Consider the following 22,350-nt stretch of genomic DNA (forward strand, 5'->3'; position numbering starts at 1 on the left):
TTTGGTTTCCTTAAAAGCTCCTGCTGATGCTTCTCATATCATTTCCTCTCCATGGCAGCCAACCTCTTTGACCATCACCATATCTCTTGAGTTTTCATTCATCTAACCTTTATTAGAAGTTCATAAAGTATTTCTTTTCTATTGTTACAACAGGACACACAAGCATATAAGGTAATGATGATCCATACACTTGCTCTTTGAGAGATGACTGAATTTTCTTATTTGCCCCAAATCTTTTCCAGATAATTACATTTAGCCCTAAAGATCACAGTGAAATACCTGTGACAAAAGTGAGACTCTAAAACCTTTCGGGTTAGTGAACAAACCGAAATTGAAAAAAGAGTTGTTTAATTTCTGGGAAGCATCTTTAAAGCCAATACTACTTAGTGTCTCATCATTAGTCATGTTCCAGAGAATGAGGTCATGACCAGGGAGAGAAAGATATTATAATAACTGACTCTTTTTGAAATGTGTATTCACATGACATCCCAGTATTAACAATATAATTTAGATTTTCTTATATCTGTCATGTAGGTTAACTAAAATGATTAGGAATTAAGAATTTTGAATTTGTGGTACAAATTGATTTGTCGACTTTTAGGTCATATCATATAAAGTTAATAGCAAATATTTATTTACATTATAAATATTTATATAAAATATACTTATAGATAAATATCATAAATATTTATTTATATTCCTGAAATTTAATCTCAGATGATCTCTAAAAAATTATGTCAGTAACCTTTCAGTGTTCAAAAAATTGGCCCTGGCATGTGTAAATCAAGGTAATTGAAACTATTGATACTTATTATGAATTAATTGGCACTCTGCCCATGGCCTGCCAGTTCATTTTTAAATGAGAACAAAAATGAAAAGTTCAGTAGACATTCATCCTTTTTCATATTTAGACCTTAATGTATTTTTATACCGTAATGTTACTGACTTATTCAATATTCTTTAATTTATGATTTTTGTCTGTAGAAGGCACATGAAATTTTTTTCCACTACAATATACATGACATACTATTTAGGAAAGACCAAATAAAGGAGAAAGGAGTATTCAAACTACACACTTAACTACAATTCCTATATGCATAGATTCTCAACAGGAGTCCATTTTAGCAGTACAAATATATCTCAGTCCTGACATTTTCATATTGATTTTTAAATGGGTAGCATGCTTGCATGTTCCATAGTTTCATTTTGTTTTGTTTTGTTTACCCTACCATTCATTTGTCATTTCAAAATATAATTTTAAGCTTACTGCCTGAAAGCACTTGCCTATTATTTGTTTAAAAATCGACCCAATTACTTCAGGTTTACTCCCAGCCTCGAAGATGGAGTTCCATGATCAGCAGGAATTGACTCCCTCCCCAGCTGAGCCATTGGACAAGAAGGAAAAGGAGTCAGAGGAACAAAGTAAGCCTGGTGAAGACCTTAAACATGCTGCCTTAGCTTCTCAGCCTGAGACGACTAAAACTTCCCCTGATAAAAAGGACACGCAAGGCACAGAAGAAGAAAAAGCACCCACTGCTCTGTTTGGGCACGCTCTTGGTGCCGGGCTGGAAGACATGAAACAGAAGACAGAACCCAGCCTGGTGGTGCCTGGTATTGACCTCTCTGCAGAGCCCCCAGCTCCAAAAGAGCAAAAGGACTGGTTCATCGAAATGCCAGTAGAAGCAAAAAAAGATGAGTGGGGTTTAGCTGCTCCCATATCACCTGGCCCCCTAACACCCATGAAGGGAAAGGATGTGTTTGAGGATATCCCCAAATGGGAAGGGAAACAATTTGATTCTCCCATGCCAAGTCCCTTTCAGGCTGGAAGCTTCACTCTTCCTTTAGATGTCATAAAGAATGAAATAGTTGCAGAAGCATCACCCTTTGCCCCTGCCCTATTGCAGCCAGATGACAAGAAATCTCTGGAAGAAACCAGTGGCCCAGTGACTGCCAAAGATAGTTCTAAAGCTGAAGAGCCTCATAAGGATAAACCTGACAAAATGGCAGAAGCACCAGCCTCAGAAGCAATCACCTTACCCAAAGATGCCCACATTCCAACTGTGGAAGAATATGTCCCAGAGAAAGTATTAGGAGAAGAAAAAGTGGCGATAAAGCAAGAGAGTGTGCAGAAAACAGAGATCTCAACCCTCAGTGGACAGGAAGCTACACTTGCTGAAAAGGAGTCTCAGCTAAAGCTTGAAGAAAAAACGACCATCTCTGACAAAGAAGCCATGCCAAAAGAGAGTGAGCCCGCCAAACTGACAGATGAAGAAACAGGCATAATTCAGCCCTCCGTGGAGCACATCCTCTCGAAAGAAGAACAGAAAGGTCAAGACACTACCACAGATACACTAAAACAGGACTCATTCCCTATAAGTTTGGAGCAAACAGTTACAGATTCAGCCATGACCTCCAAGACACTGGAGAAAGTCATGACTGAACCAGCTGCAGTAAGTGAACAGAGTGCAACCCAGGACCTTTTTCAAGAAAAAGTTGCTGATAAAGATCATAAGGTTGAAGGGGTTGGGGCTGAAACGTCCGCTGAGCTTGACATGCCATTTTATGAAGATAAGTCAGGAATGTCCAAGTATTTTGAAACATCTGCCTTGAAAGAAGAAGTGACAAAAAGCATCCAGCCAGGCAGTGATTACTATGAACTAAGTGACACAAGAGAAAGTTCCCAAGAGCCTTTTGATACTGTATCTCCTGCATATAAAAACGGTGACAAGGGACTTCAGGCAGGTAAAGAACCCCAGCCCAGCGCTCCAGCACAAGAAGCAGGGTATAGCACTCTTGCCCAGAGTTATCCATCTGAGGTGCCTGAAGAACCCAGTTCTCCTCAAGAAAGAATGTTTACTATTGATCCAAAAGTGTATGGGGAGAAAAGGGATCTCCACAGTAAGAATAAGGACGACTTGACATTAAGCAGGAGTTTAGGACTTGGTGGAAGGTCTGCAATAGAACAAAGAAGCATGTCAATCAATTTGCCCATGTCTTGCCTGGATTCCATAGCCCTTGGATTTAACTTTGGTCGGGGACATGATCTTTCTCCTCTGGCTTCTGATATTCTAACGAACACTAGCGGAAGTATGGACGAAGGGGATGATTACCTTCCAGCCACAACCCCTGCACTTGAGAAAGCCCCATGTTTCCCAGTAGAAAGCAAAGAGGAAGAAGAACAGATAGAGGGAGAAAAAGCTACTGGAGAGGAAAATGCTCAAGTTGAGACATCGTGTGAGTCACCTTTCCTAGCCAAAGATTATTACAAAAATGGCACTGTCATGGCCCCCGACCTGCCTGAAATGCTAGACCTGGCAGGCACAAGGTCAAGATTAGCCTCTGTGAGTGCAGATGCTGAGGTTGCCAGGAGGAAATCAGTCCCATCAGAGACTGTGGTTGAGGAGAGTAGCGCCGGCTTGCCCCCTGTCACTGATGAAAACCATGTCGTTGTTAAAACAGACAGTCAGCTGGAAGACCTGGGTTACTGTGTGTTCAATAAATACACTGTCCCACTGCCATCACCTGTTCAAGACAGTGAGAATCTGTCAGGGGAGAGTGGTTCCTTTTACGAAGGCACTGATGATAAAATGCGAAGAGATCTAGCCACAGACCTTTCGTTGATTGAAGTAAAATTGGCAGCTGCTGGCAGAGTCAAAGATGAGTTTGGTGCTGAGAAAGAAGTGTCCCCACATATCCCTGGTGACAAATCAGTACTGGGTAGGGAGTTTGATCAGGAGAGGAAAGCTAATGATAAGCTGGATACTGTACTAGAAAAGAGCGAAGAACATGCTGATGCAAAAGAACATGCCAAGGCAACGGAAGAGGCCAGTGACAAAGTCGAAACATTTGGATTAGGAGTAACCTACGAGCACCCTTCGACCAAAGAACTGACCGTATCAAAAGACACATCACCTCCTGCGGCTGAGAAAGCTGAGACCGGTCTTAGTTCAGTCCCAGAGATAGCTGAGGTGGAACCATCCAAAAAAGCTGAGCCAGAACTGGATGTCATTGCACAGAAAGCTGACCAGGGTCAATTAGATGTTAAAATCAGTGACTTTGGACAGATGGCTGCAGGACTGACCACAGATGCTGGAAAAGCAACAGAACTTCAACTCGAAGCTACACAAGATCTCACCCCCTCATCTGCAGTACCTCAGGAGGGAGATATGTTTCTGAGTGTTGATCCTGGCCACATGAAAGAAGGCACTAAAACCAGTGAGACAGAAATCAAGGAGAAGGTGGCCAAGCCTGACTTGGTGCACCAGGAGGCTGTGGACAAAGAAGAGTCCTATGAGTCCAGTGGCGAGCATGAGAGCCTCACCATGGAGTCTTTAAAAGCTGATGAGGGCAAGAAGGAAACATCCCCAGAATCCTCTCTAATTCAAGATGAGATTGCCATCAAATTGTCAGTGGAAATACCTTGTGCACCTGCTGTTTCAGAGGCTGATTTAGCCCCAGATGAGAGAGCTGATGTCCAGATGGAATTTATTCAGCAGCCAAAAGAAGAAAGCAAAGAGGCCCCAGATATATCTGTCACTCCCTCCGATGTCACTGAGCCATTACCTAAAGCCATCGGGGCTGAACCAGCAGAGGCTCAGAGTGAGGAAGAAGAGATAGAAGCCCGGGGAGAATATGATAAACTGCTCTTCCGCTCAGACACCCTTCAGATTACCGACCTGGGAATCGCAGGTGTCCGGGAGGAATTTGTGGAGACCTGCCCCGGTGAGCACAAAGGAGTGATCGAGTCCGTGGTAACCATCGAGGATGATTTTATCACTGTAGTGCAAACCACAACTGAAGAAGGGGAGTCAGGTTCCCACAGCGTGCGTTTTGCAGCCCTAGAGCAGCCTGAGGTGGAGAGGAGAACGTCCCCCCACGCCGAAGAAGAGCTCGAAGTAGAAGAGGCAGCCGAAGCCCAGGCGGAACCCAAGGATGGCTCCCCGGAGGCTCCAGCTTCCCCTGAGAGAGAAGAGGTTGCCCTCTCAGAATATAAGACGGAAACCTATGACGATTACAAAGACGAAACCACCATTGATGATTCCATCATGGATGCTGACAGCCTCTGGGTGGACACTCAAGGTGTGCATTTTTTTTTTTAAATTTTCTACTTCCAAATAAAATCCCATAACCTAATGGATTTTTTCGAATTTAAACATTTTTTAAAATGTCCCTTTATCTCGATTTTGCATTTTGTTAAATATATGAAGGATTTTGTACATTTGTTACTAATGTTTTCATTGTTGTTGTTGTTGTTGTCATGGTTTGCTTTGATCCACAGATGATGATAGGAGCATCATGACAGAACAGTTAGAAACTATTCCTAAAGAGGAGAAAGCTGAAAAGGAAGCTCGGAGACCATCTCTTGAGAAACATAGAAAAGAAAAGCCTTTTAAAACCGGGAGAGGCAGAATTTCCACTCCTGAAAGAAAAATAGCTAAAAAGGAACCTAGCACAGTCTCCAGAGATGAAGTGAGAAGGAAAAAAGGTTCATTTAACAATCCCTTCTTTCAAAATGTTTTTGAATTTGTTATTACTCTTTTGTAAAAGAAACTTCCTTACAGTGGTAACTAATTATTTATGAAATTTCGTTCGGTTTTGCTCCAAGTGTTTATTTTCTCCTGATGGTATGCTTTTTGTGTGTGTTTTTTTTTATTCATAGCAGTTTATAAGAAGGCTGAACTTGCTAAAAAAACAGAAGTTCAGGCCCACTCTCCCTCCAGGAAATTCATTTTAAAACCTGCTATCAAATATACTAGACCAACTCATCTCTCCTGTGTTAAGCGGAAAACGACAGGTGACTGTTCAATTGTGCAATGTGGCTGGCAAACATAGATGTGTATTTTTTTTATCTCATTACCGTAGCAGCTTCTTCATTTTGTTTTTCTTCCAAGAATCTTAGCAGTCATGAACAGTTTTGCTATTAAGTGTCTTGTATCATTATTCTTTTTTTTTTTCTCCTCCCTGCAGAAGAGGTCATGACCATCTGTTTCTTTGTTATGCTCAGACTTAGCAGTGATTTTATCTTGGCATTGTGCTCTAGTGTCACGTTCTGGGGATTCCTATTTTCATTCTGTGTGTTTGGTTAGAGGATGACGATGAATAGGACTGTGGTATGCATTCTCATTATTTTGCTTATTTCTCTCTCTCATGCTTAAACCCATACTATATTTGTTCTATTTTCTACATGGTTACTGCCAAATCTGTTACTGATGTTGATGAATTTACCAAGAATATACAGTAATTTCAAGATTGGAAATGAAAAGCAAATCTGGGGTAAAATTGTGATTTCAAAATTACTTTGCTTCAGATGAAAGAAAAAGAAAAGGAAAGGAAATGGTCTGGTCATCCCATCAGATTTTATTTTTCGTATCCAAAATTAGCAAGGCTTTCAATTCACTGTACTCCATTTCTTCACTGACTTTTTGTCATTGGGATTTTCTTAAATGTGTTGGATGCAAACTGCTAATTTTCTGATATAATTTAGTATTCAGAATTCCCAGCTAAAACTCCTTCCCCCTGAATCTCTTAGAACTTAGGTGCATTTATATTTCACTACCTCATTTTTCTGTCTTCTCCAAATACACTTGTTTTTAACTTCCCTTGAAAAAGTAGTGAAATGAGGGAGCAAAACGTATTACAAATCACAAATAAAAGTGCATACAAATATCTATAATGCAAACTCTATTCCTAAATTTCAGTACCAAGTATTTACTTTAAGTGTGTGATTACCCTTGGATAATCTTAATTTATAATACATTTTATTTTAGCATTTATTAACTAGCACACTTGCAGTCTAGAAAATAAGATTAAGAAAATAAGAAATATCAGATTGCTAAATCAGAAAGGAATATTTACCTTTACAGTGTATATTGGAAGTGTCTTTATATAAACCTTTGGATGGCTTTAAAGGTTAAGAGCAGCATTAACCTTTGTAAGAAAAAGAAAATCAAGGTAACTGATGGTTTTATGATAGTCAATAAAATTACAACTTTTTTATATTTGTGTTCCTCATATGGTAATCATCTCATGAGCTTTCCTTCAAGAAGCAGTCTTTCAGGCAGTATTTGAAAGTGGAAGGCTCAGAATTATAAAGAAACCTTGATGATAGAAGTTCAGAATGAGGAGCTTTTCTAAATTAGACATTAACATGCTATTTCTAACTCTTACATCACATCTTAATTCATTTGCATTAAACTCGGAATTTTTCTTCTAATTAGACAAATGCTTGACAGACTCTCTTGGTTTGGGCATCAAAATCAGATATCATATGTGAAAGGATGAAAGAGTGTATCAGGATTATGAAATTTTAGAGGAAATGTCAAATGGTTTGGTGAAGTGTCTACATGTCATTGGTATTCGATTTACCACATTGAGAGTAAACACCTTTTTAACTCATTCATTAAGGGAAATTTAAGATGTTTGGACTAATTAGAATCTTAGTCTGTTCAGATATTAAGATACTAAAGCAGAAAGCATATACCAAACACTAGATGTCATTGGCTTGAAGCAAGCTCTATGTCGCAGAAATTTAAGAAATGCTACAGATACATTAGGGTAGCATCATTTGCACTGCTTCTTTAAAAAAAAAAAATCATTCCAGAATCTGAATCTTACTAGCCAGTCCTAAATAGCATATAGCATCTTGTAGACAGTTGTTTTTTTGTGTGTGAGAGCTGCATGTGACATAAGAAACCTTTTTGAAACTCATTTGGAGTGCTTATAAGCTTTAGATTTTTCCGCCCTGACGTTTTCCCTTATGAAAGAAGATTAAGGAAGAAATAACTACACAAGCTTGTGCCTTTCATTTTCTAAGCACAGTTTTTAAATCGGGATCGTTTTTCCAAAACACAAAGGGTTGTTTTCAATCATGAGAGATATTTGAGTCAAGTCAGGTAAGTCATCAACAGAAAATGTGCTGGAGATAGTAGAGTTTAAAATTGGAACCAGAGGTATTAAACAGCAGCAAGAGAAACAACAGTAACAGATGTGGTAATAATTTCATACAGGAAGTGCATGTGTAGAACATGTTCTATATTACTGAATTTGAAATTCCTCTCATGTTTTCTTTCCTTGACAAGCTGTTTTTCTTCTCATGTGGTGCGTTTCACGTCAAACAAATGTGTCACTCATGTTGTGAAATGAAGGGGTACAGCGGAAAAGGGGTTGGCTGACCATGACAGTTTGAATATAAAATGTAGAAATATCTGTAGGTATGCCACTGGCCATAAAAAGAGGGCTTGGGAATCTCCATGAACGCTCTTTTACATCATGCCAACCCTAGAAACCGATCACTCCCCCTTTTCTTAAATTTGACAGTATTTGGATGGTGTTCTGTGACTTCCGTTCTAAAGGATCTATGCTTATGTAGTAATAAGATTTAAAGGTACCTTGGTAACCAATAGGAAGTTATTTGGTGTGCTTACCTGTGCTTTGGTAAACACTGGGTTGTATTAATTAGCACACATTGTAGTGGGAGCCACATGCTATAATGTTGGTATTCAGATTTCTTCAGTTACTGAATTTGAATCTCAAAATAAGCAAAATTTTGCTTGCGTTAGTCTGTTGACACAACTGAATATCCAAAAGAGATTTAAAAAAATGCATTATGTGGTTTTTAGCCACTAAGTTCGGGGTTGTTTGTATCTTCTTTTTTCGACAGCAACAGGTGGTGAAACAACTCAGGCTTCCAGTGTATTTAAACAGGCAAAGGACAAAGTCTCTGTGAGTAAAATGGTTTTTCCCTTGTTCTTCACTTGAAGCTTCTTTGGTATTGGTGGCAATGTTTTAATAACTTTAGTTGTAAGTTAGACTTCAGATGTTTACTCTTAAATGTCATTTTATTTATTTATTTATTTATTTATTTACTTACTTACTTACTTACTTATTTATTTTTATTTATTTTTTTTTAAATCGTTCATTCGCCCAGAATGATTCTCCATGGCATTGGGCATGTCTCAGCATCTTCTAGAATGACATCTGATAGTACTTGGTGAGGGCAGAGCTGGGATTTAGGCTGTCTCTCTTTTAGTAAGATAAAAACAAACAGCACAATGATCTGGCAAAAATAGGGAAGCTCAGTTTACTTTTCATGGAATCAAGATAAATCACTATAATCCACACTAAAGTGTACGTTATAATACATTTTCATTATTGTTATTACAAAATAAGAATATGAGAAAATTAAACAATGTAGATGAGCAAATATAAGTAAAAATATATTATACTCTCCTTATCTAAAGAAAACTATAGTTACCATTTTGATATAAAATCTTTATTTTTTCCTACATATTGATAGGTTTAATGACAAAAATGGAAACACTGTGTATCAGTTTTTTACTAAAACAATGAATAGATTTGTTTATTAGATTTTAAATTTGTAATAGATTTTAAAATAATAAATCAATAAACAGATTTCCCTCTCATGAACCAGTCTTGTACATCACTTTAATGACTACATTGGATTGTGTTTTATTTATTTATGGTGATATACATTATCAGTTACCTGTTACTTGACTTTTAAACTATTTTTATTGTCATTTTAACAATATTACTCTAGAAATCTTTTTGGCTTAATCTGTGAATGCATCCATATGCTTTTCCTTAGGATAATTTCCTAGTAGTGAAATTATTGTTTCTAGCAGAAAGTCCACATTTAAAGTTTTTTCCTAACATTATCAAAATTGTCCTCTAGAAATGTTCTACTGACTTATATGTTCTCCAGCTGTATATAAGAGTGCCCATGTTCATTATTATTACTAGATATTCTTGTACTTTTTCTATATTTACCAAGTTATGGGGATAAAATATTGTTTTAATTTAGTTGCATTAATGATGTTTAACTTCTTCACGTTTGTCTTTCATATTTCTTTTTTATTGTACTTTTTATGTTATTAACCATCTTTTTTTAAACTCCCAAAAGACCAAAGCAAACATGAAGTATTTTACTCCTTTCTGATTGAAAGAAAAAAAAAAATTAAAAGACTACTAAAGAGGGGCACCTGGCTGACTCAGTTGGTAGAGTATGCTACTCAATCTCAGAGTTGTGAGTTTGAGCCCCACATTGGGTGTAGAGATTACTTAAAAATAAAATCTTAAAAGAAAGACTATTAAAGAAATCCTAAAATTACAAAACTTTGTACAAATAAAAATATAAATACTTTGAATGATGTTAACCAGTAATACATCACAATGTTCTAGGTTTTAGACGTCACATGTAAATCACAACTCTTTGTTTAGCATTTTAAAAACTAGTCAGATTTTAGACTTCCACTTTTTATTTATTATGAAAAATAGAAATACATTTCCAATGAGAGCCAAACTGTTTATATCATTTTGAACCTAAAGGACTTTATGTTGATTTAAAAAAATTGATTTTTATATAAATGTTTCCAGGCATATTCCTGAACATACGGCAAGCAATAGATTCCATTTACTGCTTTAATAAATATTGGGCTTTATTTTGAAAACACTGTAACTTGAAGATTTCTCTTTACCTTTTGTTTCTGATGGGCAACTAGTGAATTGCAGTTAAGAGCAGGGCTATGAAGCACGCCAGGTCTAGGTTTTGAACATTTATTAGCTCTAATAAATAGCTCCCTATGTCTTAATTTTCCAAAAATAAAGGGAGGGTTAAAATTCCTATATCCTACTTTGTGAAAAATAAATACAGTAAATTATAAAATAGTACACTGTATTGTGCTTAGAACATAGTATTTATTCAATAAACAGTGATCGTTGTTGTTGTTGTTGTTGTTGTTGTTGTTGTTGTTGTTGTTATTTGAAAGGTAGAAGTCTTTAGGAGCAGATAGAGAAAGTAAGTCAGCTTTTCCCCATTAAAAAAAGCATTTTTAAGTGGACATTGTTTGGAAAATCTTTTTTTTTTTTTTTTTTTTTTGGCTTTTAACTCCAGTTGGTTAACATACAGTGTAATATTAGCTTCAGGTGTACAACATAGTGATTTAACACTTCCCTACAGCACTCGGTGCTCTCATCACAGGTGCCCTCCTTAATCCTCACCTATTTCACCCATCCCTCTACTCCCCTCCTGTCTGGTAACCATCAGTTTGTTCTGTATAGTTCAGAGTCTGTTTCTTGAGTCTCTCTCTCCCTCTCTTTCCCTTGTATCATTGTTATGTTTGTTTGAAAAATATTTAGGAAATTTTCAAGTCCCTTGGTCTTCAAGTAACTCATTGGGAATTCGCATTAAATGCTTGTCCTTAGGAAAGAAACCATATACATCTTCTACACAGAACTAATTTTTTTTCGTTTATAAATGCCCATCTCCCCTTTCTGAAGAAGAGAGATAGGCCACCATTCTTTCTAACTTTTTCTCATTTAACATTTTTCCCCTCATAACCTCACCCTCTTCCTATAAATTTCCTTTATAACCCCAAGACTAACCTGTTTTTATCTGTGACTTTCAGTACATTCCCCAGAACAGTTCTTTCTGATTTTTCAATTGATCTTTATTGTGAGCCTGACCTATAATCCTTCATTTGTTGCGTATTTGTTTTGTTTTTGTTTTCGTTTTAAGCACAGGATTAGTAGTTGTCTTTCATAATTTGAGGCAATCCAATTATTCCATTTTTTTTTCTTTCCTGTATCACTTTTGTAATTCACTATTTTGTGGGTAGCATCAATCAAAAAAGAATGACTTGTGCCGAGCCAGGTGCATGTCCCGCTCAAGGCGCTGGGTCTGTAAAACGAGAAGTGATTTGTGCAATCTGTTAATGGGTCTGCCCTGTTAAAGTGCCCGTGGAGGTTAAAACTCGAAATAAAGATGTCGATTTCAACTGCTATTTTTGTAACAGCAAAATCATATTAATTAATGAATAAAATCTCCTTGGCTTCTTTATACTTTTCTGCATTTTTAACAAAGTGCCCTGTGAAATATGCAACATGTCAGCATAGCTTTCTCCAGAAGCCATATGTCTGACCCCCTGATGATTCCCACTTGAGAAATATCTCTCTAGGGACTAGCAACACCCGTAATTTAAGTTCTGTGATTTTTTTATGGGCAATGTCTTTAGTGCTCACTTTCATTTTTAGAATTTATAAGACACCGTACAAACTGATCTATGCACAAAATGTTATCAATTCTATGGTAAAACTTGGCCCCCAGTATGCATTTTACTCATAAAATGTACTAATTTTATATAAACTCTGTAATTTTTTTGACGAAATCAATGTAGACATCTGAAAGAACATTTTCTCAACTTTAAGAAAGTATTTTCCATTATGAGACCTTAAATATACCTTGCTCTAAAGTTCTTGAAATGTGATCAAGATTTTGATTATAAATACACCTTAAGGGTTGTATTTATTAAAGGAACAATTCCAACAGACTCTCAAGATATTTTTCAAATATGGTATCATTGAAAGACCTATGGATTAATCAGATTTTATGCATAGAATTCATGAAGAGTATTGTAATCTGTATTCTCATATATGAGCATTCTTAAGTTAGTTGCAGTTTAACATCTGTTCAATGAAAATCTCTTGTTCTCACATAATATGCATTTCTGTCATTGATTATAACCATTTATCATGTGGTCTTTTTAGATGTCAGTATTTAATTTCTTATATGTTTAGACATTTTTTATTTTCCTTTTACTTCATAGTTTTGTTTATTTTGTGCTTTTGTTTGTTTTCTTTCATGGCTAGAATTCTACTTTGTCAAAGATTCCTGCCTTTCAGGGTAGCTCAAAATCCCCAAGATGCAGCTCAGCCTGCCTTAGTACGTCTAAAAGGGCTACATTTTCTGACAGTTTTTCAATAAAGCCCACCTCAGCAGGCTCCACAGACCGTTTGCCATTCTCAGAATCAGGGAACAAGGTAAGGCGGCAGGTCAACTGAAGTTTCAGAAAAGAATATAATTTCAGAGGTTGTAAGACACAGTTCAGTAAATATATAAAAACAGAGACTAAACTCTAAAGTGTTTGACATATAAACAATAGACTCTCTTATAAACAAATAAAAGTTTCAATAGTTATTAATAGTCTAATCAGTAAAAAAAAAAAAAGCCTCTATCTAGGTATACTGTCCCTTATTAATTTATTATTTGTTTATTTGGTATCTTGTAAAATTTCAGATGCAAACCAAAAAAATAAAATATATATGCTATTATACATAATATATAACATGTAGCATATACATATATATAGCATATAGCATATAATGTATAATATGTAATATTGTATAATAATGATGAATTATATATAATATGATAGACCATTTGGACTCAGACACCTCAGGATTTAATACTGCCTCTGCTACCTATTAATTCAGTGATTTTGAAAAAATTACATACATTGATTCAACCAGTTTCCTTGGCTATAAAATGCATGTAGTATTTTGTGGCAAGAATTAAATCATAAATGGATGTAAAGTGCTTAGAATTCCTGTCACAAAAATGCACAACATACGGTAGTGTTCATTGTTAACTGTCATCATGCAATGCCCACTGCCAGTCCTTTCTGATTAATGAGTTTTCATGCTTATCAAGAGGTTTTAGTAAAATTTTTCATTTGCTGGAGATTACTTAGGTAAATTACTATAGTCCCATGTTATTTAGAATTTGAATTTCATGATTAATTATTAGCACAAACTCCAGAATAATAGATTTTTATAGCACTTCTAGGCAAATAGGAACCCTTTCTAAGTTTCAAAGTGGAAATGCTTATAAGTATATGAAATTCAGTAGTGTGTATTAAAAGAAATGTATCTATCAGCACAGGAAGAAATTAGCCAGGCTAGCATAATCACTTTGTATACCTGAAGATTCACGAGAACCCAATGTGTTTTTTTCCCAATCAGGATGGAGTAACCAAGAGCCCAGAAAAGCGCTCTTCCCTGCCCAGGCCCTCCTCTATCCTCCCTCCTCGCCGCGGTGTATCAGGAGACAGAGAGGAGAATTCCTTCTCTCTCAACAGTTCCATCTCCTCTTCAGCAAGGAGGACCACCAGTAGGTTTATTTTGATTTGGCTTCCTTTTTAATCCCTTAAGTGGAGTAGAGCTTATTCTAGGTCTATATTTTACATCGTTCAAACAAAACATACATTGAAAACAAATTATATTTCTTCTAAGAATCAGAAAAGCCAGGGGCACCTGGGTGGCTCAGTCGGTTGAGCGTCTGACTTCGGCTCAGGTCATGATCTCACAGTTTGTGGGTTCCAGCCCCTCATCAGGCTCTGTGCTAACAGCTCAGAGCCTGGAGCCTGCTTCGGATTCTGTGTCTCCTTCTCTCTCTGCCCCTCCCCCGCTCATGCTTTGTCTCACTCTGTTTCTCAAAAATAAATAAATGTAAAAAAAAATTTTTTTTAAAGAATCAGAAAAGCCAGACTATTGATGGATCCAAAACAGCTGCTTGATTCAAAATGATTGTTTTGGAAAATGAGTACCTACAAGGAAGTAATTAATAGAGAAGACCAATAGTCAGGAATTTTTTTTTTAATATGTATCTATATAAGCTTAACTTCCTTAGAATTCCAAATCCTAAAGTCTAACTGGGAAGTCAGTAATCAAAACCTAGGTTCCTGCTCAATTTGGTAGGAATTTACATTCCAGGGGCACCTGGGTGGTTCAGTCAGTTGAGCGTCTTGATCAGCTCAACTCATAATCTCACGGTTCTGGAGTTTGAGCCCCGCATTGACCTCACACTGACAGTGCGGAGCCTGCTTGGGATTCTCTCTCTCCTTTTCTCTCTGCCTCTCTCTCTTTCTCTCTCTCTCAAAATAAATTAAAAAAAAAAAAATTCACATTCCAATGGGGGTGTAAACATAACATGTTCCGTGCAATAGTTTAAATTTCTTTTGGTTGATGGCCCATAATGAACTAGTTGGCGTCATCACAGTTTAAGGAAAGAATATAACAATGTTCCAATCATTACCCACTCATGTGGTGTTACTACCAAGATTATCTGGTTAAAGGACAGATGCAAATTATTTTCACAAATAGGTTTCTATTACAACAAAAATAGCTACCATTTATTTAGTACCTGAAGATGCTAAGATCCTGAGACACGTTTTTCACTCCATTTAAGTTAATAATGCTGATGGTTAGGTAAAAATAACCTCGTTAAATCTACTCATGAGGAAACTGACCTTTTAAAGAGGGTTACTTGTCCGATGCTACTAAGCTAGAGTGGTTGAATTGGTTTTCAGCCCACTGATAATTTCATTCACCTGCCCTTTTAATGTCTTTTTTATATTTATTTATGTGGAAGATGTAGTACTAGAAAACTATGTAGAATCACTTGGAGAATAATATCTCTGTCATTTAAAAACCATTAAAAATGGTGGAAATTGCTCCTCCTATCACATTATAGTTGATTTTGTTACTTACTCTTAAAATATTTAATAAAAAATTGGCCCACTTCAAATATTACCATTCTGTATGACACTTAAAGCATATTTTTGCCTAGAATTAAAGTGTTTATTATATTTAGAGCAGTTGTGCCCTACACCATTTAGTTTCATGAAGCATTAACATTCTTTGAAGTATATGCCAGGAACCCTTTAAGATCACAAAACTATTTCTTCACAAAAATAAAGTATTCAAACAAACTAGCAAAGAAGGCATTGAAAAGATAGTGATCCCCAGAGAAAAGACTTCAATTCCAAATATCCGGAGTTGGAATTGGGCATCAGCAATATGGAGGCTGTTCAGACAAGACAAAGGCACCAAGTGCTTCCCAAAGGTATACCTTGAGTTATGCTTCTATCTGTGGTTATGGGAGCAAAATGGTACTTTATTCATAACTTCACATCTTCAAACTACTGTGCTCTGCCCTCTAAAATGCATCCATATATAAATTGTCCTTTATGATCTGAGCCAATTCTATTTTGACTTTCTAACTTTATTTACATTCATAAGCATGATGCATTTTATTTGCTAAGAAACATAACTCATGCCCTGATAATCTCAGGACATTCAGTTTATTTTGTTTCCCTATAGCAATAGCTAAAAAGCCTAAGGACAACTAAAAGAACAAGTACTGTGCTTCCCCCCATTCACCCATCATCTCCGTAACTACACACAGACACGTTCTGGCATTTTGTACCACTACTGAAAAGATTTGAAGGAAACAAAGCTATGCCCTTAGCACAAACGGAGAGAAAGGCATTGTCATCGAGGAGTTGACAAGATTAATAAGAACACAGTTTCATAAAGTAATTTGTAAATATATATTTTCTCATAGATATATTTCACATTGTTTTAGTATTTCAGATTTAATTAACTCTTTCAGTTTCAGAACAAATAGGAAACACTCGAAGTTGCCATTTGATGACTAGAATATAATTTATTATACTTTGAATCAATCCTATCTATTCAACAGTGGTGGTAGGGCTTAATGCTTTTGGTTTTTCTTCATTCTCCAGATGTAACACAAAACTTTCATTCCTTAGTTTTCTGAAGCTTAAAGCCATTCTCTATGGGTATAGAAAGGACTCTTTAAAAACTGTTATTTCTTTTAGTGAAACTTGTTATGCACATGCAGAATATTGCTTCAGCTCAGTCTCCCTTGAGTAAAACACACCTCAACACACTGATTAATTCTGAATCCAATTTGTACTGATAAAAAAGAAAGTATGTTGAGCTCCTACTGTATACAGATCTCATGGAAGGCACCAGTACAGTGACAAATAACAGAGAGAAGTTTCCGCTCCCCAAAAGACCTGAGCTATTCCAAGGTAATGAAGGCATAGAGAAAACATTTAAGGAGGAAATGAAGTTTCTGAAGAGATTTTTCTGAAGGACAGAATGACTGACTCAAACATCAAAAACTTGGTCCAAAAACGAACTTTGTAGCAAAGAAGCCTCAAAAAGCCAAGTTAGCTGTGGCTGTATCATCTTGGTCTTGAAATGTCATTTTTGTGGAAAGCAATAAAAATCGTAGAACGCACACTCATCTATCATGTTAGTCTTCTTATATCCCATTTCCTATTGTCAGTTAAACAGTCTGCCCATGGTTAGCCCTTACACGTTAAAAAACCAGAAGGACACAGGGCAGCTTTCACTTACATGTAAAAACTGTTCACTGAAAGAAGTGAAATGCTCCTGTTTCTCCGGGAGACTGAACACAGGCAGTAGGTAAATAGATGTTGTCTGTAGATTATAATTATCTAAGAAACTCTCTTGAGCTCATTCCCTGTAATTATTCCAGCAATGATTAATTATCCCCTTTCTCAGGCAGAACTTCCCACACTGATGACCAATTGTACGAGATGACTCAAAGATCCCTTTCACTTCATTGATTTAAAAACTAATGACTTGTACCTTTGTCCTCGACAAAATTTCTAGATTTATTGATTTTACAAAGTATATATACTCAGTAATAAAAAATAAAATTCATGCCCTTCCTATAAAACACCAAAAAAAAGTGAAGGTATTTGAATAGTAAATGTAAACAATGTAAATAAGTGTTGTATTATTAGACTGAATGTGTTATTTTAAGAGAAAAGATTTTTAGAGCTCAGAGGCTAAATATCATATCTGGCTTTGAATTTAGTATCATCTGGGTAAACAAGCCTCAGTATCCTCATTCTTGAATTTAGGAATAATAAGAGCTGCCTCTAACTACTGTGTTTGTTTGCTCATCACATGTTTGGTATTCACAAAAGTGCTTTGAAATCTATAAGGTGCTGTAGTCTCACGTATCTCTTTTTTTTTTCAAAAAAGGATTTGAAATGGCATTCAAACACACAGTTAAAAAGTTAATGTGAAAGAAACATAGTACAGGAAAATGGGAGGAAGGAGCTAAATAGTAAAATGATGCCCAAGTCAGGTTGAGGCAAAGAAATGCCTCCCACAATATCATATTTAATTGACAATGGGGGATTATTGGTTTGACTCCAAACTGCAAACTAGCAATGAAAGTATAGGAGAAAACAATCAGGTACAAGATGCACAGTGGATATATTGTTAAAATACCCTATTTTTCTAAGAAGAAAAATAGATTTTTTGTGTGTGATATTAAGAGCTGAGATGAGGGACGCCCAGGTGGCTCAGTCGGTTAAGTGACCGACTTTGGCTCAGGTCATGATCTCCAATTTGTGAGTTCACGCCCCACATCAGGCTCTATGCTGACAGCTCAGAGCCCGGAGCCTGCTTCAGATTCTGTCTCCCTCTCCTCTTTGTGCTCTGTCTCTCTCTCTCTCTCTCAAAAATAAATAAACGTTAAAAAAAAACTAAAAAAAAAAAAAAAAAAGACCTGAGACGAATTTCCATACAAAGGAAAATGTAATACTGTAGAACAATGTCTAACATGACTGAATAGCCCTCAGTATACACATTTGCAATTCACAGTGTTCCTCAGTATAAATGGAAGGAGTACCACTGAAATGCAATTCAATAAATAATTTGTACACAGCTCAAAATTACTGATATAAACACACGGTTGTATGTTGTATGTCTGCCTGAATCTTGGAATGAACTTACTGCACAAAAGAGCAAATGGTCCACATTATCATTCAAGGAATCTTTAGTAAATATGAGCCCACACAAAAAATACAGTGCAGACACTTCTTCCAACTAAAGGCAGATTCATATGCCTTAATGATCACACAAGTATAAAAAACTTTTGACACATTCAAAGTTAGAAGGAAGAATAAATCAAGAAAACCCAAGTTCTTTCTTTGCATTGATAGCAATGCATTTTCACAAATGTTACCAGGTTATAAGCCTTTGAAAAAAAGGAGACTTTCACCTTTTGGAGCATTGTCGTTATCCATAAATATTCTCAACTCCTTAAACATTAACGTATTGTGAGTTCTAACAACCCGTGGGAAGACGATGTCTTGAGGAGAATTTTCTGATGCTGTGGTTTCAGTTTTGTTTTGTTTTGTTTTGTTTTGTTTTGTTTGTGAATATAGGATCAGAGCCAATTCGCAGAGCAGGAAAAAGTGGCACTTCCACACCCACCACCCCTGGATCAACCGCGATCACTCCTGGCACCCCACCAAGCTATTCTTCACGCACACCAGGCACTCCTGGAACCCCTAGCTATCCCAGAACCCCTCACACACCAGGAACCCCCAAATCTGCCATCTTGGTGCCCAGTGAGAAGAAAGTTGCCATCATACGTACTCCTCCAAAATCTCCTGCTACTCCCAAGCAGCTTCGGCTTATTAACCAACCACTGCCAGACCTGAAGAATGTCAAATCCAAAATCGGATCAACAGACAACATCAAATACCAGCCTAAAGGGGGGCAGGTAAGAATCATATGAACCCATATTTGCTGCTGGAAGTAAATTGCCACTAATTATTAGAAAGCCTTCCTCATATTATATGCTAACAGTTCTTACAATAAAAGGGAGGTGGAGGTGTTAAAAAAAATTAATGGTTATGGTTCATTGCCAAGAGTTTAGACCTTATCTGAGCAATCTAGCTTATCAAATATAATGAAAATGGCATGAGATATCCATTCCTTCTGGTTATTATCAGGTAAAAATGGATTTGAACATGCAGGAGAATTTTTCCATTAATTGCTAGCAGATCTTTTCTGAATGTATGTCTATTGCCTTGTGGACTTTGGTTTAAGAGATTAAAATTACATTTCTGATACGAATTTGAGTGTTCTAGTTTAGATCCTGTGACCTCATTTGACTATCTTTTAAGAATTCCACTTTTATCTCCTTTCTCCTTCGATGATTTTCTATGACATCTTCTACCATTTCCCCATCTCTACACCAACACCAGAACGGTTCGCCAAATTTCTTTTCTGGCTGCTCATGTTTACAAATTGCAAAGGGTAGACATTCGTGTTGATGATAAACAGGCAGTTTTGTATAGTTCTGATGCATGAGATTATTATAGCAGAACTCTTTTAGATTAATTATATTGGATAGAATTATTAGTAAAGCTCTACCTATTAAGTCTTAACTTCGGCTCCAGTATGAACGTTCACATTTTTACCGACCAAGGGTGTTTGAATTCTGCCTTGACCTGAACCTTGCTTACATACTGTTTGTTTAGATGAAACAATTAGCCTGGAAGGAGATAATACAAATATCATTTCTTGTTTTTGTTGTGATATTGATCTGCCTATGGGATAGTTTGACTTTTCTTGTCAGTAAAGAGATAAAACACCCATCCTTGAGAGAAAGAAGAAAGAATCATTTCCTTTGTGCATCACCAAACTTGTAATGCCCTCTCAGCATCTCCAAAAGCCTGTCTTTTAACTTCAGTATTCTTTTCTGCCTCTCTTTATTTTGTGTCTTATATTTTCTGCCGCTGATTTTTGGTATCCTTCTTCCATGCCAAAGAAAATATATCTTCAGGCATGTTTAGAAAAAAGATCTTGCCAAAATGTGAAGCTATCAAGGATTCCTACTCACTGCTGAAACAAAAACTCAGTATTGCCCCTTCCTTTAGCACCAAACTTGATTGCTGTCTCATTGTGATTCCGTTCCGCAAAGCCCAAGGAGTTATGAAAAATCAACCAAAGAGTTGGAAGAAGTGGAGGGCAGGGGTGGTGCTCAGTATGCCCTCTGCAGAATGACTGTAACATTCTCTAGTAATAAAGTCATCGACAAATGCTTTTTCATACAAGATGTTATTAAAATATGAGCTGCAAGAAACCTTTTTTAAACAATACAAAACAAAAAACTAATTCTACCAAATTTGATCCTGTAATTCCATAAATCTCATAGTATTCTTGGATTCCTCAGAGTTTTACACACTCCAGAGAATGAAATATTTTGAGTCTTTAGGAAATACCCAAATGCTGTATTACACACCATTTGTAATATTTATGTTTTATATTTATATATAAATATTAGGTGACTAAAATAAATTTAGTACAAATTTTAAAGTATCATTTTAGTTTTTGTTGAGATACCTATTAAAATACAATAGCCAGTAAGTATATTTAGAATCAAATCTCTTTCTATAAATATCCTTTTGGTTTGTATTTTCCTGATCTAAATGTGGGGTTTATTTGCTTATATTCTAGAAAATACTGATACTTAACATGTTTCTTCCTAGAATCACAAGGGAATATAACTCATCTCCAAAATATTTTCCTGAAAGTAAAAAGAAAATGTAATCAAAATGGAATAATTATTGATATAATTTGACATGGAAATTCTACATGTGACTCCTCAAGGTAGAGAGGCATAAAGAATGGTTTTAGCCTCCGCTTTGCCAGAGTCACTAAGGTTAAACCAGTCCAAAAAATATGAATACTTCATCCTTCTGCTTCTTTACCATATCTGATTGTGAATATTTTTATGTCTAATTAATTGACTTCTACTATACTTGGTAATTCATAAAAGTGACATAAAGATGTCTCATAATCTTGAATTCAACTAAAATGGCCTCAGAGATTGTCGTAATTAAGGGCTAGTAAAGACATATGACACAAAAATTACAGAATAAAAATAGCCTCAAAATCATGCTGTCCTTTGAAGAAAATCTCTTCTTTCATAAGGCAAGTGTTAATCTGCTGCAAAATTATCCTATCTCAGCTGCAGATGACTTGGAAAAATGTCCACAACAGTGGAGTTATGAAGTGACTCTTGTTGGAGAAGCAGGAGATATTTCCTCACCAAGATAAACAGATGGAAGGAAGATACTTGCCTTCTATTTGGTGATAGATGGTACAATGTGTTTAGGTTGGAGGAGGAAATAAATTGGGAAATTGAGGTGCCCTGTAGTTGAACTGTCTTGGTAGGAAAAACGCATCACTTAACACTTTAACAGTGTTAATATAAGCTGCAAGAAATCTTTTTATTTGAGGCTTAAAAGCCTCAAACACAAGGAGTAAGGAGAGATTCTTTTTCTGTACATGTTAAACTGGAGGTTTTGACTGGATGATTCAAGATTCCACTTTACAGAATGACTAGGAAACATTTTTATGTTAAAACATGTTAGAAATTATCAGGATGATATCCTAAAGACCCTTGTTATCTGATTGAGGATCCATAAATGCACTCTACTGGGGAGACCGTAGCCAATGGCATGTTGTTCCCAATTATAAATTGATAATCCTAAGATATTTGAATGGATGGTGTTCAACTCAGAATCATTGAAGAGGACAGGATAATAGCAATACTTTCCGTAGAAGGCAAGTTTTGTAATAGAGATATGTAGTCTATAGATGTTAGGAAAAATAGTCACACAATTCTTATTAATAAATAAAGGAGGAAAGTTATAGATGTAACCTTAATTCTTCTACACAGGCTCTATTGTTAAATCTGAAGTGGTTAGATTGTATGCCAATGATTTCATTTTAAAAGCTATATTATTGCTGTTTTAAAGTTTGTATAATCATGAAGAAATGGGAGGGGAAATATGTAATAAAAAATACATATGCCTTGGGAACCCAACAGCTTTCAAGTTGGGAAGC

At 36.2% G+C, this 22,350-nt stretch overlaps 1 protein-coding gene across 16 annotated transcripts in view; it reads left to right on the forward strand.

Moving 5' to 3' along the window:
* The window catches only part of MAP2 (microtubule associated protein 2), a 280,480-nt gene that overhangs the window by 241,021 nt on the left and 17,109 nt on the right, over positions 1 to 22,350 (forward strand). For 7 of the 16 annotated variants that reach the window (XR_006205678.1, XM_042949985.1, XM_042949984.1 and 4 more), the window contains 7 exons: positions 1,321 to 5,079; positions 5,279 to 5,485; positions 5,660 to 5,794; positions 8,660 to 8,721; positions 12,664 to 12,834; positions 13,816 to 13,963; positions 18,873 to 19,213. Coding sequence is in view for 15 of the 16 variants with exons in the window: in XM_042949985.1 (XP_042805919.1) it covers positions 1,321 to 5,079; positions 5,279 to 5,485; positions 5,660 to 5,794; positions 8,660 to 8,721; positions 12,664 to 12,834; positions 13,816 to 13,963; positions 18,873 to 19,213 (4,823 nt within the window). In the remaining variant the exon portion in view is untranslated. The remainder of the gene's footprint in view (positions 1 to 1,320; positions 5,080 to 5,278; positions 5,486 to 5,659; positions 5,795 to 8,659; positions 8,722 to 12,663; positions 12,835 to 13,815; positions 13,964 to 18,872; positions 19,214 to 22,350) is intronic. The other 9 variants (XM_042949990.1, XM_042949991.1, XM_042949996.1 and 6 more) reach the window with 6 other exon arrangements.

This window comes from Panthera leo, chromosome C1 (genome assembly GCF_018350215.1).
Source record: "Panthera leo isolate Ple1 chromosome C1, P.leo_Ple1_pat1.1, whole genome shotgun sequence".
Taxonomy (NCBI): Eukaryota; Metazoa; Chordata; class Mammalia; order Carnivora; family Felidae; genus Panthera; species Panthera leo.